The following is a 15,303-nucleotide window of genomic DNA, read 5'->3' as shown; positions in this document are numbered from 1 at the left end:
TGCATTGCATTAAAAAACAAGAAAGATATGTGGACACACTAGCACACATTTTGTTTTAAAAATTTAAGATTTTAAGGGTCAAAATTAGGTTTTAAAACATTGCTTAAGTAAATACCTTTCTCAATACACTACTACAAATTAGCTCAGCATGTTTTTTTAAGCCTTGAAGCTGAGTGCCACATGAAGAGACACATATAATGAGCAGATGGGATAGAGAATCCAGCTGTATCTTTTCTGTAAAAGTGTCAGTTATTTGGAACGCAAACAAAGAAACATTTCATAATCTCTGCTCTGAACAAATGCCAGAGCACTGGCTGTATAAATCTGTTAGAATGTAGTTTGCTCCATCTAGTGGTAGGAGGGAGTGCAGGCAGTGAGTCTCACAGCATCACTATTTTACATGGATAATATTTTCACATAATCATTTTTACGTTTGAGAGTGAATAGATACTGAGGCGAATCATTATTTGAACTAAGATTTTTGAACCAGACAATCCAAACTTCGCTGTAAAGTGAGTTTTGAAAGTTCAGTTTTTTTTTGTTTCAGTTCCAACCTGGATATCTCAAACTACTTTTATCATGTTTTTTGTCAAATGTTTTCTCATTGGAGCCACACCAGCCGTTTAAAGCCACAAAACTGATCTATATGTCAAACTCTCCAACAGCATGTCTTATAATACAAGAATAAACATGACATAGACATTAGTTCTTTCATGTTAACAATAGCAGCTTGGCTACTAACTAACTTATTTTGTAGACACAACAAAATAACGGTCTGTGGAATGGCTCAGACATGTGAAATCCCAGAATTGTTAAAAGGAAATAAAAATAAACTGCAAGTTATAAACAGCATGAGCACACGTGTCAAACATTAAAGCAGCTACTTTATAATGTGGTATTAAATCTTTTTTGGCTCCTGTAAAACATTTATTTTTTGAAATGACTACTTACTAATAAGCAAAATGACCCATGACATTGGTCGAAAACATTAAAAGACTATCATTTTGTTCATGCCATTCAAACATTATTAGTTCTAAATGTGTAGCTGTTGTTTAGCTTTAACAGTGGGTGTTCTCACAGCATACCCAAGTGGCATCACTTACACCATTCATTCTGCCACATGTTGTTCAACCTCCTGGCTAGCCAGATGTTCCAAATGCGAGCAGGAAAGTAATGTCCTCCTGGCCAGCTAAATTAATGGATTGTAAGAAAAGGGGAAAAGACACAGCCCAGGATTCAATACTGCAGCACAGATTTCAGACTGAAATCGCGTATGCTTGTGTATTACATGTGTATGTTTAACCAGCGAGCCTGAAAGTAGACAAGCTTTAAATATCAGAAAATGAACCTTTCAGCAAACTGTATGTCCATTAAAAAGATGACACTTTCAAGGCAGCTAGGCTCTTAGGAACTTGATTAGTCGAGGCATTTAGAAAAGCACTTAAAATAAAATCCCTACCCGGGCTTTTTATCTCTCCTAAAATCCCAAAGTCTGGAATACATTAACTTTACAATCCCAACATTCCAATATGCAGCCAATTTTCAAACTAAAGACTCTGTACTTGCTTGCATGGAGAAATAATGGCACAGATTAACTCACTACAGTGATAATTAAATGCAGCGTTGCTTTTACACTTTGAATCAGTCACTTTCATACACACACTGACACACAAACACAAACACTGTATGTCTCACAAAGAATTGATAAAGTGAGGTTTGAACTCAACTGAACTCAATTCTTCTCCTTGTGTGTTGCTTGTGAACTCCTTTTAAGTGAAAATTAAAGGAAAGAATGAGACAGCGATCTAAATTGAGTGAGCTCTTCAGATATAGTACAAAGACCAAAACAGTCTGTTGATTGGCTTTCTAAAGATAGTGTGACTTGCTCTTGGCTGCTATGGTAACAGAAACTTAAAGTCTTCATCCAGCACACCAGGTTGCTTGCTGATTCAAGCTATGAAGGTGTGAAGTTGAATATCTGTACAAAAACAGGATATGAGTAACTAAACTTCATTAGCAGAATACTAATAAATCTGATAATTGTTACTATTAATACTATGCTTATAGCAGTTACATAGTAATTACTGTACCTCAAAAAACCAGCTAAAAGGCAGGCCTATGTATTTAAATACAGCTTCCATCGCCTCTTCTGCACAGGTTTAGAAGTTTTCCACTTTAAAAGTAACATAAGGTACACAGTCTCTATACATGCCATTGTTAACATATCTTCGTTTAGCCCACAACACTGCGTCTTTTACATTCTTAAACATCACTAGAGGGTGCTTGATGCCTGATAAGTAGGGATACCTTTAACACAAGCTATCTATTCTTCAGAACAGAATCACCAAACCATTAGAGAGAGATGGAATTGACATAATCTGTGATTAAATTCTAATAGTGGCAAAGCTCCTAAATTTAATAACATTCCATCAATGCTCCTTGTGGGAGCAAATTGAAATTGTGTTATGAAATACAGCAAATGTGGCTAAATTGTTGAAGAAGGGTGTGTGGAAGCTTGTTGTTTATGGGAAGAGCTCCACATCTAACAATTAATTTACACTTAATACAAAAGGAAGATTCAGTTCACACCTGATTGGAGAGGCAGGATATGGATAATGTACCAAATTAGCATTTATTCTGCAAAAAAGAGCAACAGAGCCTTGAGTAATGCATCTCCTCTGACAGGCCACAAAGTGCAAGAGAAAAATCTTTCAGGAGGAGGATGTCCATTTAAACTGTGCATCTAGTGCACTGTATTAGAGGGACTACTGTTTATACAGCCAAAGAGAAGGTAACAAGCTATTTACTTAAATAGTTTCTCATCTAAATATTCATCTACTCCCTAAAGTTAGTAATGTCAGTATTTTGAAATGGAGAAAGATCACAGCAACCTGAGGGGGATCAAAAAAATGACTGTTAGATGCACTTCTTTTTGAATTAGCATTCTGCTTCATTTAATCGCAGTGTAATTTCATCACATTACAAGTTACAAAATTGCACAGTAACACATGGTTCACAAGAGGGCCCTTACACCTGCAGGCCTATAGATGGTGCACGTAGTTGAAGAATAAACCCTGCAACAAACTGCGTTGCATGCCTCTTCTGCTCCAACAACAAAATTAGGAGTAAAACAGAAGTTGATACAAATATCTGAATTAGCTAGGTGCTACATTGCTTGTAATGTACTGAATAGTTTGTCCAAATTCAATATGAAGTTTGCTCAGGTATTAAATACAAATAAATGTGTTCCTGTATAATTGATTTTAGCAAAAAGGACTAGATACTGTCAGCATATGAGGAATAATACTTTTTTCTATAGAGATTTAAGATATCACACTAAGAGGACAGTTCAAGGTGGAAGAGGAGAGGATAGGCAGCAGGGTTTCAGGGCTCTTTGGAATTAAATGCTCAAGATAAAATATGAACTACTAACTTGCTTCACAATTCCCTGAGCATCAAGTCATCAATCACTGAGGTCAATCCTCACTCAGTATTGTTGTATATCTTATATAAATCAGAGGTGAATGCATGTAATATAATGTGAGATAACAGGATACAAGATTTTTTAAATTGAATATGTAATTTAACTACAGTATGTTTATTGTTTATCGAAACAACTGTTTTACAACTTGTAGAGGAATGAATGAAAGTTAAGAAATTAAATCTGTAAATGTTTTAAAACTCAAACAGTATTGACATCTCTTACTTGCAGACACAGATTAATTTTTATATTTTTTTGGCCCATTTTTCACTTCCTTAGCATCCTCTTTGCAAGAATGTTCAATTTCCTGAATGTCCTTCTCCACTTTCTGTAAGACTTCCACAATTACTTTTTCAGTCTGAAGTTGTTCTTGGTTTTGTCCACCAGATCCCAATATACCTTCATCTGGCAATGAATATATTTCATCACATTTCTGAGAAAGGAGTTTCTGTCTCTGTCTCTGGAGGGACCCAACATCAGAGACATCCTTGGATAGCTCATTCTGACTCTGCCCTGTACTGGACGCAACAAATGAACCACTGGTGTAACTGGTGGTTTTGGCAGCTCCGCTTTGCAGGGTGGTGGTGGTGGTCACACCAAAGATGTTCAGCTTCTGTTGAGGCTCATCAGTAGGGAATTTTGGAGAATATTTGAATGAGTTTCCAGGGTAAGCCAAGGTGGAGCTAGCAATTTTACCTCCAACCCCACCTTGAGGTTTCCCCCTCATCATTCCCAGGACTTCATAGCGGAAGCTGGAGATATCCTGCTTAAGCTCCTGTCAGTTATTGAGAAGCAGGATTAAACCACAGCAGAAATTACACAGCAATGAAAAAATATGGGTAATTGAAGTTCCAATGTTGAATAACTGCATACTACCTTGAAATTCTCTTCTGTCAACCCTTCCTCTGTTTTGGCATCTCTGATCATTGCGGCCACATACCGCCTCACAAGGTTCCTCAAAACCTCCTAAAAAAAAGACACATCATTTTTAAGGCCAAACTACAGATTCATTTTTGAATAAAGTTTCATCAAAAAAATCAAAAACATTACAGTATATTATGGAAAACAAATTACTACCTGATACTCATGGTTTAATCTTACATTTTCGGCTGCACGTCTCTACAATTAAAGAAAAAAAAGGTCTATTAATAAAACGGCACGTTATTTCTGTTTGCAATGGTACGATGAGTTGTTTTTTCTTTCTTGCCCTTTCTCAATAAGAGGTTTTACAATATACATTAACTTAGTGCCTATTTCTGAAGAGAACAGGTAATCTCATTTGCCTTTTAATTATTTTGGAGCTCGTTTTGATGCTATAATACCAGACAGGAATTGAAAATGTATGCAATGCAGTGGTGTCAAATCAGAACAAATCTTACCCCCAAAGTTTCAAAGGTTTCAAGCCTTTTTATGCTTGATCTCTTAAACAAATGCGTCCTTATCCATCCAATTAGATAATAAACAGCCTTTGGGCTGGGTATTATATTGAATGGAGATGGCAAAGTTCCCCCTTCTTCAAAATAGCTCATCCATAATTTTGTTCTTGCAAATTTCCACTCTATATCTGCATGATCCTGAAAAGAAAAACAAACAGAAATTTATCAAATCCTTTTGCAGAGCAATGCAAGACAAATTAGTGCGGTAAAACTATAAAATAGGTAAGTTACAACACTCACAGCAATGTGCTGGTAGGAGTTATTCATCATTGCAATTAGCATATTCAGAAGCACTACCAGGGAGATGACATTGTACGTGCCAAACATGGTACTGCCGACAAACTCAGTGAATTCATGGTCTGGTTCCACATTGGTCACATAGAGGGAAATCAGGCCAAATACAGACCAAAATAATGACTGCAGTGTCTCGAACAGCCTGAAAAGCAAACAACCATACATTATGTGCTACTGAAAAACAAACAAATTAATTATTAACAATGCAGATTTGTCAGGGACAATTTATTTAAGAACTTCAACTTGCGTTGAGAAGGCGTTGTTTTGCTGATTACAGCGAATACCCTTGCAATTATTGCCCTTATCTGTTTCATAATAAAAGTAGAGCTGGTTGAGGCCATTGGCAAAGGCTAACAACACTAAACAGTAGATGAAGAGGAACTTGAGGATGTCCAGGAGCATGCGACCCAGTGAGATCTGTAAGGGGCCCAGATGGGAGTTGGCAGTGAAAAGGCAGATGAGGCGCAAGGAGCTGAAGATGTTGGCGATGGCAAACAATGCCTCTGCAACCAAAGTTGGGTGCCACATTTCCCAACTGCATCTGGGTTTTTCCCCACTGTACTGTAAAGAAGAAGGAGAACAGTATTCATTGTTCTTCCATCAGAAATTGATGCTGCAAAGTTTCAAGTTTTCCAGCACACAAGTTGACATTTCTACTGAGAAATACAAGAATATACAGTGATACATTTCATTCTCCTCTCAAAAGTAATCTATGATTTAGACCGCAGCAAAGTCAAAAGGTGGTGTTAATATATGTTTTTTTTATAAGTTGTACTGTGTAGATAAGAATAATTTTGAGCCTGTCAAATACATTGCTCTGTAAGATGTACAGTACCTTTACATAGGCAACAATCTTCAGAGAAATGGTTGCAAGATACAAGGAGTTCATTATGAAGTCCATTAAGTTCCACCAGTCATCCATGTAGTCTTCAAAACCACTATCCCACATCTGTTTGATCTCAGTCCATATAAAGCCTTGGATAGTTGAACAAACAACAGTGGTCATTATAACACCGACACAGGTATAGTTCCACAGGAAATAAAGGATGTGGCAGTAGCACAGTAGCATACATATGGTCATTGTCACAGTAAGCACCTTAGTTTGACTTTCTTCAAATGTGTGTGACTACTGTGTACAGATGTACAACTGTGCATGAAACATGAGGATGAACAGCCGTCTGTTATTGTGTGTGTGTATATATGTGTGTATGTTGTTACCAAGCACCCAGGGCAGGATAATCCATTCCACAGTGGTGGGTGGTGGGCCCTGAAAGTCCGGTTTTGCAGAGGCTATATGCTGCGAGGCCAAGAAGAGCAGGAAGAGGAAGGTCAGGTAGGAAGCAGTGTGACAGATGAACTTGATGAAGGGCTTCCGGATGAATAAGCCATAGCTGCTCTTTGGAGAGATCAGGTAGAAGATGGATAACAGTGGGAAGAGGAGGCCAATGAAGACACACGTGATGAACTTTCCTGCCCAGTGACGCCTCCTCCAGCCTGGGAACTCATCATACCACCGAGACGCCAGCAGCTGCTGACAGTTGGGCTGAGCAACAAACTGAAAGAAAGATAGAGACAAAGAAAGACATGTAAACTAAACTCAAACTATCCTTTATTTACCTATTTGTCTAGGAAATTCATTCAGAAAAATGATGGACGAATCAGAACTAAGACTTTCCTTAGGACAATAAATATGCAACTTCTTCTGTTGTTTTTGGTCTTTGCGAACGAAACTGCTGACAAAATTACAAAATTGCTTACTCCACCAGAGCCAGGATAAATGTTTCGTTATTATTATGCTGTGTGCTCTAGTTTTCAAGTATGTTAAGTAGGAGAGGCTATCCCTTTTTATATGTTTGACATATATAGTAATATTGATTAATGTCACATCCGTAGCCCCATGTCAGTTTTATGAAGTCTAAATTTACACTAAACCAGTGGTATAAAGACCTCAGATGTGAAACAAACCAAGCTTGTCTGTTGCTTACAGGAGGCTCAACGGGAAATACTCCAACTCCTCTTTCATTCTGTATAACAACCCAACATGTGGAACGATCCTGAAGTCTCTAAAACAATCCTAAATAACCCCTCTAACTGAGGACATTGAACAAACACATGTAAAAGGATTTTCAGTTGCTAGTCAGAATGCCACACCTATAATACTTATACCTATAATTTGTACAGGGAGTAGCAGACATGTCTGGACCAAATAAACCTCTCCTTTATACAGATGTAACATAGATTGTTTTTCCCTGCAGTCTCAAACTCTCCCAGGTATGGTGTTAAAATGACAAAAACTGACAAGCTGCCTCCTGCTGCAAACCCACAGCATGGGCAACCTTTAGGGATGGAGAAAACATGCTTCAACATTCTTCAGCCCATTGGAAAGAGAGAGAGAAGCAGGAGATTAGAATGTGCAGCAAACCAATTGCTGTCTATATTATCTTTAGCACCACTTATCTAACATCCAATCACAAGAGTTGTGAAAACACGACATGTGACTTGTGAGATACAAAATGAGTAACATACTTGCATCTTGTTAGCATGCAAGACAAAAGCTTTTATGTGGGCAAACCTTTCTGAAGTGTTCTCCAATCCTCTGTCAAGAAGTGATTGTCTGTTTCCCATACACATTTTCCCTGCTCTGTGAGATTTGATATAAACATCTGCTGGGCATCTGCGGATGGTGATGGAAGTTAATATAAAGTTAACCAAGTTACGGCCAAATGGATCCCCATTATGTTACTATATAGCATTAAATGATGGGTGATGAGGTCATCTCTCAATGAAGAATCTGACATCTTTAACGTTTCCTATTCGTCCTTGTCAGATGTTACATAACAGAAAGAGATAACATGACTGGAGGCAAAAGGTGGCATCTGGCGGGACCAGATTTTGTCTGAGGACATTTTTGGAAGGTGAAAATCACCCCATTCACATGTCACATCACTCTCCCCTTCGCATACAAGCTGATGACATACTGTTTAGTGCTAAATAATTAAGCTAATAAAATTTGAATCAGCTTATTTGAATATAAGCTAAATCAGTTCCACAAATACACTATTCTGCCATTTTTGCTAGATAACATTAGCATTTCAGTTTATGTTTGTTTCTTTACATGCAAAACACTAGACTATGTTCTGCACTTGAATTAAATTATAAAATAACAAGCTATAATCGTGCGTCATGCTACACTGCAGCAGTTTGTATGAACAGGAAAGAAACAAGCAAGTGTGAAATCATGTGATTCTTAATTATGAATGAGAATTATGGAAGTTTAAGATGTGAGCTTAACTGAGCTAGTATTTGTAATTCCACTCTAAAATTTACAATAATGAAATTCAATAATTAACAACTTAATAATTAAGATCTACTCTGTCTTTTGAAGACTTTTTTGTTTTTGTACTGTACACACAGTTTCATCATTATTTTACCATTACAGGTCCAAGAAAACATTTGCTTACAAAGAAACCTTTATGCAATATTTTGAGATGGTAAAACTGAGGTCAGAGCAGACTGAGCCAAAGGAAGAATGAGTGCAGAAGGAAGCAGGAGAACAGAGAAAAACATCTGTCCTGAATACATTAAAGGAACATTTTGCCATGAATAATGTGGACATCCAGTAAGTGCTGGTGGTCTATGTAGTCCATTAAAACTCTGTAATCACTTTGGTGCCATTGTGGTCCAAAATGGCAAACCCAACAGCCCAGCTTAAGGATGTGTTTTATTTGTTGGTTTAATAGCAGAAATGGACAAATGGACAATGACAATTCTATGTATCGTATTTGCCCAACAATACACAACAACCACTCACTGGCCACCTCTGTGCAGGTAGGGACGGCAGGACAAACAATTTTACTGTTTGCTTAACACGTATTGGCTGAAAAAAACTGTCTGGAGTTTGTGGTTTCAGTTTGGGGGCATCTAGTGCACAAAGCCTCGTAATGGCCAACAATGATGACACTCATCTTCCAATGTGATCCAGGTAGTGGTCAACTTCCTCAATATCCGATCTTCAAATGAAAACTATGTAACTCTCTGAGACATCTGTTACTTAATGATAACAAGGTAATACGTTTTTATGTCAACCTAAGTGATATCTCAAATCATCTCAAGTCATTCGAGATAAGTCTAAAGCCTGTCACAACAAAGTTTTCATATGCAAACTGATTAAACTGACTAAATTGTTTCAGGTCTGTGAATGCTAACTGTTACAGTGACACAGCAGTTGTGCTAAAAGACATTAACATTGTGTTGTTTATAGAGCTGAGAACTGATTCCTTCAGTGCATTCCTACTTTTTCACACTAGATATGAAATACAAATTTTGTGCCATCTGATCTGACAGAGGGGGATCAGAATGAAAATAGTGTTTTAAGTGACCCTGGCTCAAAAAACAATCATGAGGGGTGGTTTGTAGCTAGTATGTTCTTGTACACAACCTCAGGACAATCATAGATGGAATCACAATGACTAAAGTTATTAAAGTTGTCAATTTTACACAAGCAAATCCACTGTCTCCAACTGGTCATACTGTATATGGGGCATGAATAACACATACAGATTCTCATAATTCATAAATTCAATACAAAAGGAATCAATAATAATCCTTAGAATCATTATTTAGAATGAAATGAAAAACAACTCTATGTTCATAAAAAAAGCATGAACTAAATACAGACACTAGCACATAAATAATAGCTACAATTAGTAGCACAGCTGCAGCGAGGCAAGTATTACCGTTCCTCAAAACATAATGGGGAAAAACCACTAAGCTCTTTGTTTTATCAAGTTCATTGATTTTACATGATTCAGCCTCACTCAGGCCAAATACTTAAATACACAAGATGAGTAGCACAGCCATACAGGGCCTGCCTGAAGTCGTCGTATTTATCATTGCCCCAGAAATGTACTGATTCAAAACTGATCACATTTCTGTTTCCAAAGCTCAAGTAAAGTTGAGTCTTAAGGCATTCAGGTCTGAAGTTACATCTCAGAGAAAAAATGAATATCAAACTTAAGAGCAGTAAAGCAATCCAAGACTGTCCAGGTTGACAAATGTTCAGTTTTCTATTTTAAATCAAAACGCCATGCAAAGTTTATACATTTACAGATATAATCCATTACAAACTTTATTAGTAATACTTAAATTGTTGCTTAATCTTACTGTTACTGTAATTACAATGTGTAAATTTCACAGCAAATGACAGAAAGTTGGCATTGCATCCAGATAAATAAATATTCCAAAGAAGATGTTAAAAGGCAGTAAAAGGTCCCCTCCCTAATTAAAATATTATGAGTATGTATTTCAGGGAAATGGCCATCACTTATTCCATCATTATCCCCAATTATCCAATTGTCATGGGATTGTGAGGGCTACTGTAATGCATTGCTAAGAGCCATCCTGGCAATTACATGTTGTTCTAAACTCCCAAAGGACGTTTCCACCCATCTCAGGCCATTTACAGCTCATCTTTGCACTGTTCTTGTTATCTAGTCCATGTTGTTCACAGAATGTGATGATTATTCCTTGTTGTACTTAAAATACATACTGTACACACCTGTCAGTTATCAGTATGTCCAAGACAAATTCCTGTACTTTTCTTTACTTGTGTTATCTTTTTCACTGTGTTGTCCTGCTGTCACAAGACAAGGAGGATATCAAAATAAACAAAGCTTACCTCTTTCTGGCAATATTTGATGGCCAGCTTCAGTCGGGCCAGATCATTACCATTCTCATCCAGCAGAGGGTTGATGTCATCACGGTAGTTGAGGATTATTTCCAACTCTTTAGAGCTTCTGGTCTGGTCCAAGAGGTCCTTTGCAAACTGTTTACATGTATGGGACAGCTCCTCATACTCTGACTTGAACTCATTCTCCACTGTGCTGAGTTCCCTCAGCTCCCAGCTGAGTTGAAAAGCCGTGAGGAAAGGATCCTCGCTGGAGAGGGCAATGAGTGACGGGCTGGCAAGGGCCTTGTAGATGTTAAGACGAGAGCGCGAGTGACGAAGGCCGTCCACGTCTGAACTGGACACACACTCCATGCAGTTGCAGCGCACAGCATGTGGCTGAGGTATGGAAACACCTCGCTGCACAAGCAGTTTGATGATCTCATAGTTGTTTGTATGCGCTGCAAGGATGATTGGAGTGATGTCTGGGGTGAAGTCTGAAAACTGTCTGTCCAGCAGAATTGGTGGGACCTTTTCAGGAAGTCAAGAGAGGAACACACAAATTAACAGACATGAACATTTACAGTACACTATTGTTTTATCAGATAGTTCACAAAAGAACACTGCTTTTTAAACCCCACACAGGAAATGCAACAACTGGTTTGAATGGGTCTAATTTCATCTGTCTTGACCATCTTGTCGAACAGCAAGCACACAGCTAATGGCTTGTGGTTCAGCCGGCATCAAAATATCTTCCCGGTTGGAAGCAACTACACCCTTTTTTCTTTTTCCTTCTTTTCACAGAATGCACCAAGTCCATTACAGTGAGACCCAGCAGCGTCGAAAAGCAAATTCACAAAGATGTCAAGAATTTGAACACAAACAGGGGCTTTATCAAAATGCCTGATAGAGTGGAGAATTACTCTTTTGGTGTAAAAGCTGTGGCTAAAGAAGCAGCAGCACATCAGAGAGTATCAGTGCTGAAACTTTTGAGCAGAAAATAAGGAAGGCAGAGCAAAGCGCATAATTGATTATTGTCTTTATCTCTATAAAATTTAGACTAAAGAAGAAAATGACTGAAAACATCTCACTTAAGTAATTTAATTTAATCTGACATAACATTGACCTAAATGGTTATGTTGTGCCTTTCTGGTAGCTAGTTCTGTTGTTAATGAAAGGCAGGCATGTTACCAGAATCCCAAAATCTATTTTCTAAACTGCTAATGCTCTTCAGGGTTGTGAGTGCTGGAGTCTAGTGCAGGAGAGCAGGGCGGAGCCTGGACAGTGCATCTCAGGGACGCTATCAGAATCACATGAAGAAATATGACCAGCTGATAGGGGACTTAATTTCAAAACACTGCTGTAAGTAAATAATGAAAACAAACTTAGCTGTAGTGTAATATACTTTACTCTGTAAAAAAACATTGTTTGTGATTGTTTGTGGAATTTTGTAGTAAGGGGAGAATTAATTTATGGAGGATGAAAAAAATAACCCAAGATTAACTGATATTGACAATCTTATATATCTTAATCTTATAATAAATCTTCCACAAGGTTTCACTTGTTGATAAATAAGACAGCTAATAATGTTTCTCACTGAAACAGATGAAAGGCACCACATACTATACTTGTGCCCACCTTTTTCTGTACAGGCATGGACATAAGTGCATTTGCATTCTGGAAACTCTGTACACAGGTTAGTGACAAATACAATCAAGAGTATACAGTACAATAATCACATGAGTTCAATATAGGCATAATTGTGTGGGCAGGTTGGTTCATATTCTGGCTCAGAAAAGGTTTTGTGAATGTCAAGTTGAACACACACACACACACACACACACACACACACACTGAAACTGACTGAAGCTAAAAAAACAAAAAAAAACAAATGTGGGAATGTAAACTGTATGGGGTGTTATTGTGGATCTACAGTACCTGTTTTTCCCCACGTGGCTTCTTGTGGTTGAGCAGCAGCTCCACAGCTCCCACCACTTCTTTGCGAATGGCATGTAGCAGGGCATCACCTACATACACATTATAGCTGAGCAGCAGCTCAATGATCTCCAGGTTCTCATTGTCAATGGCAATGAGCAGGGCTGTGCGTCCCAGGGGGTCGATGCAGTTGATGTTGATCCTGAAGTAGATCTCAGCCTCCTCCAGGGCTTGCTTCACACTGCCATAGTCCCCCCCCTCAACAGCCCCCAGGTAGGCCCTCTCCAGGGCAGAGAGCTCAGACTCGGCCCGCACGATCCGCAGGGGGATGCGGTCCCTGTATGACGAGTTGCCAGTTTTCCTGTAATACAGCTGTGACATTGCTGCAACAGCTTCACAGTCTCAACTGAGAATGGATGAGAAATAACAAGAAATAACATAATAAGACACGTTTCAGTGTTAGGTGACTTTTCAGACACAGTGGGAAAAGTGTAGCTGTCAAAACTGTACTTTTATACACATATTTGAACAATAATATAATCTAAAATTTCAAATGGCAATGTATTCATGTTTTTCATTCAAAATATTGTTAAAACACGTAAACTGAAAAAGACTCTTCCTGTGCAAATTCACAACAGTTAACATGAACACAATTAAAATGTATCTTTCGTAAGAAAGAAAATCCGTACAACAGTTCACGGCAGAAAACAGACAATTTGTCGTTAAAAACGTTCTTAATCACATATTATAAAATCGACGCCCAAAATAATCACGCGTAATAGAAATGAGTGTAGAAACTTTACCTTCTTCCTGTTGCTTTCCAGTTGTGATATACTCATGAGCCACTCGAAGGAGAACCAGAGGCAGCGGCTGTCACAATCCTCATCTTGTCACTAAAGTCTCCACTGGAGACACTGCAACTTCATGGCATATCATGCAATCTGGCCAGCCCTTTCGCTTCCTCTGCAGATAACGCGTCAGATCAAGTGGGGACAAGAGGTGACAGATATCCTCTCGGCGAAACTGCACAAACTGCACGCTCAAAACTCACCAGCAGAAAACGCATCTTCAACCATCACCGCCCCTTTACCGTTGGGTTTGCTCTATCACAGTGTAACAAATGTTGGCTTAGGGCTAGGAAACCAGTAACCCACTGTTTATTGTCATGCAAAAAGTACTTTTTATTGTCAGGGCAGACATGTTAAAGGGTTAACATGGGGCTTGGGTTCTTTCTTTCCAAGAATAATGTGGCATTGTGTTGATAAGACATGACAGTAAAGAAATGTCTATATCGTTGTTTATTTGTTTTCTTGTCAGATTTTGTAGACTAATGTTTGCAAAATGTTTGGATTGTGGGTATAATGAAATTCAATGGTAAGTATTTATGTATTTATTCATTCATTTTTGACTGATTAAAAGCCACTGGTACTGATAAACATTGCATAAAACCCGAGCAGCAAGCTCTAGGTAAAGCCTTTTTGATACCCCTTAAACTGGGTGAAATATAATATAAGATAAAATATAATATAAAATATGAATTTGGCAAACACTGACTGAATTTTCACAACTTCAGGAGACGCATGCACGAAAGAAACATATTCTCAGGATGGTTTATAGTTTAAGATTAAGATTTGCATCATTTTTAATGTGACGTTTCCACAAATGTGTATTTTCCAAATGTATTTATTTAGATATAGTGATATATATGTATGGGGTTAAATGTATGTAATAGTTTTGCTTATTTAACTTAACCTTTTATTAAACAAATTTTGCTTTCTAGGGATCAAAAAGAATTTCCAAAACAAACTCACAAAACCCTGACAACCCTGAGACTTTGCAGAGTTGAAGGGTGGAAGTGATGTAATGGCATCCAACAACATCAGGTAAGTCATTTATTTCTTGTGAATCAGATATTTATTGTGGCCACTTGGAGATCACCCGACTCTCCTTAGCTCTAAAGGGCTAGACAGATACAATAGTAAGATAAGTTCATTAGATGTGTATGACCCCTATTCTGCCCTTTCTCAGTTGTTTACAGTACTTGCCAAAAATATTGTGTATCCCTGACCTTAGCTTGACGTAAGCTGCATCTACCTGGTCAACAATTCCTCTTTCTACATTGCTGAGGAAACAAAAAAAAATGAAACAAAACATAAATCTGAAAAAGTGGCTATTTTGATAAGGTTCATTGTAGTCAAGAAGGTCTGACTTGCAATGTACAACAACATCACATCTCCTTCATTTGCCCATGACATGGTTTATGTGAGGAAGCCAATCATAACTATAATTGATCATACTTATGGCAATTATAAACTTTACTAATGAGTAGCCTACTGTATGTTTCCTGACTTGTACTATACCTTCTATGAAAAATCAAATATCAAGTTTAGCTGCTGCAGCTCCTTCTGCTGTCTCTAATGCAAAGGTCCTTCGAATTACTGATATAAATCTCTTTGATAATTATCTGCAGGAAGATTATGGATTTACTACTA

At 37.9% G+C, this 15,303-nt stretch overlaps 1 protein-coding gene across 1 annotated transcript; it reads right to left on the bottom strand.

Annotated features, from left to right (window-relative positions):
• Positions 1-2,926: 2,926 nt before the first annotated feature.
• Positions 2,927-13,689, bottom strand: trpc4b (transient receptor potential cation channel, subfamily C, member 4b). The gene is made up of 11 exons (XM_070905457.1): positions 13,615-13,689; positions 12,815-13,217; positions 10,889-11,407; positions 6,430-6,766; positions 6,047-6,186; positions 5,459-5,772; positions 5,158-5,353; positions 4,861-5,055; positions 4,559-4,600; positions 4,358-4,447; positions 2,927-4,256 (listed from the first exon to the last, which is right to left on the bottom strand). The coding sequence occupies exons 2-11, from the start codon at positions 13,190-13,192 to the stop codon at positions 3,720-3,722; spliced, it is 2,748 nt and encodes a 915-aa protein (XP_070761558.1). The 5' UTR covers positions 13,193-13,217; positions 13,615-13,689; the 3' UTR covers positions 2,927-3,719.
• Between the last annotated feature and the right edge of the window lie 1,614 nt (positions 13,690-15,303).

The sequence above is a fragment of the Enoplosus armatus genome, chromosome 5, assembly GCF_043641665.1.
Source record: "Enoplosus armatus isolate fEnoArm2 chromosome 5, fEnoArm2.hap1, whole genome shotgun sequence".
Taxonomy (NCBI): domain Eukaryota; kingdom Metazoa; phylum Chordata; class Actinopteri; order Centrarchiformes; family Enoplosidae; genus Enoplosus; species Enoplosus armatus.
The sequence above is the reverse complement of the archived record's forward strand: the minus strand, read 5'-3'. Positions and strand labels throughout refer to the sequence as shown.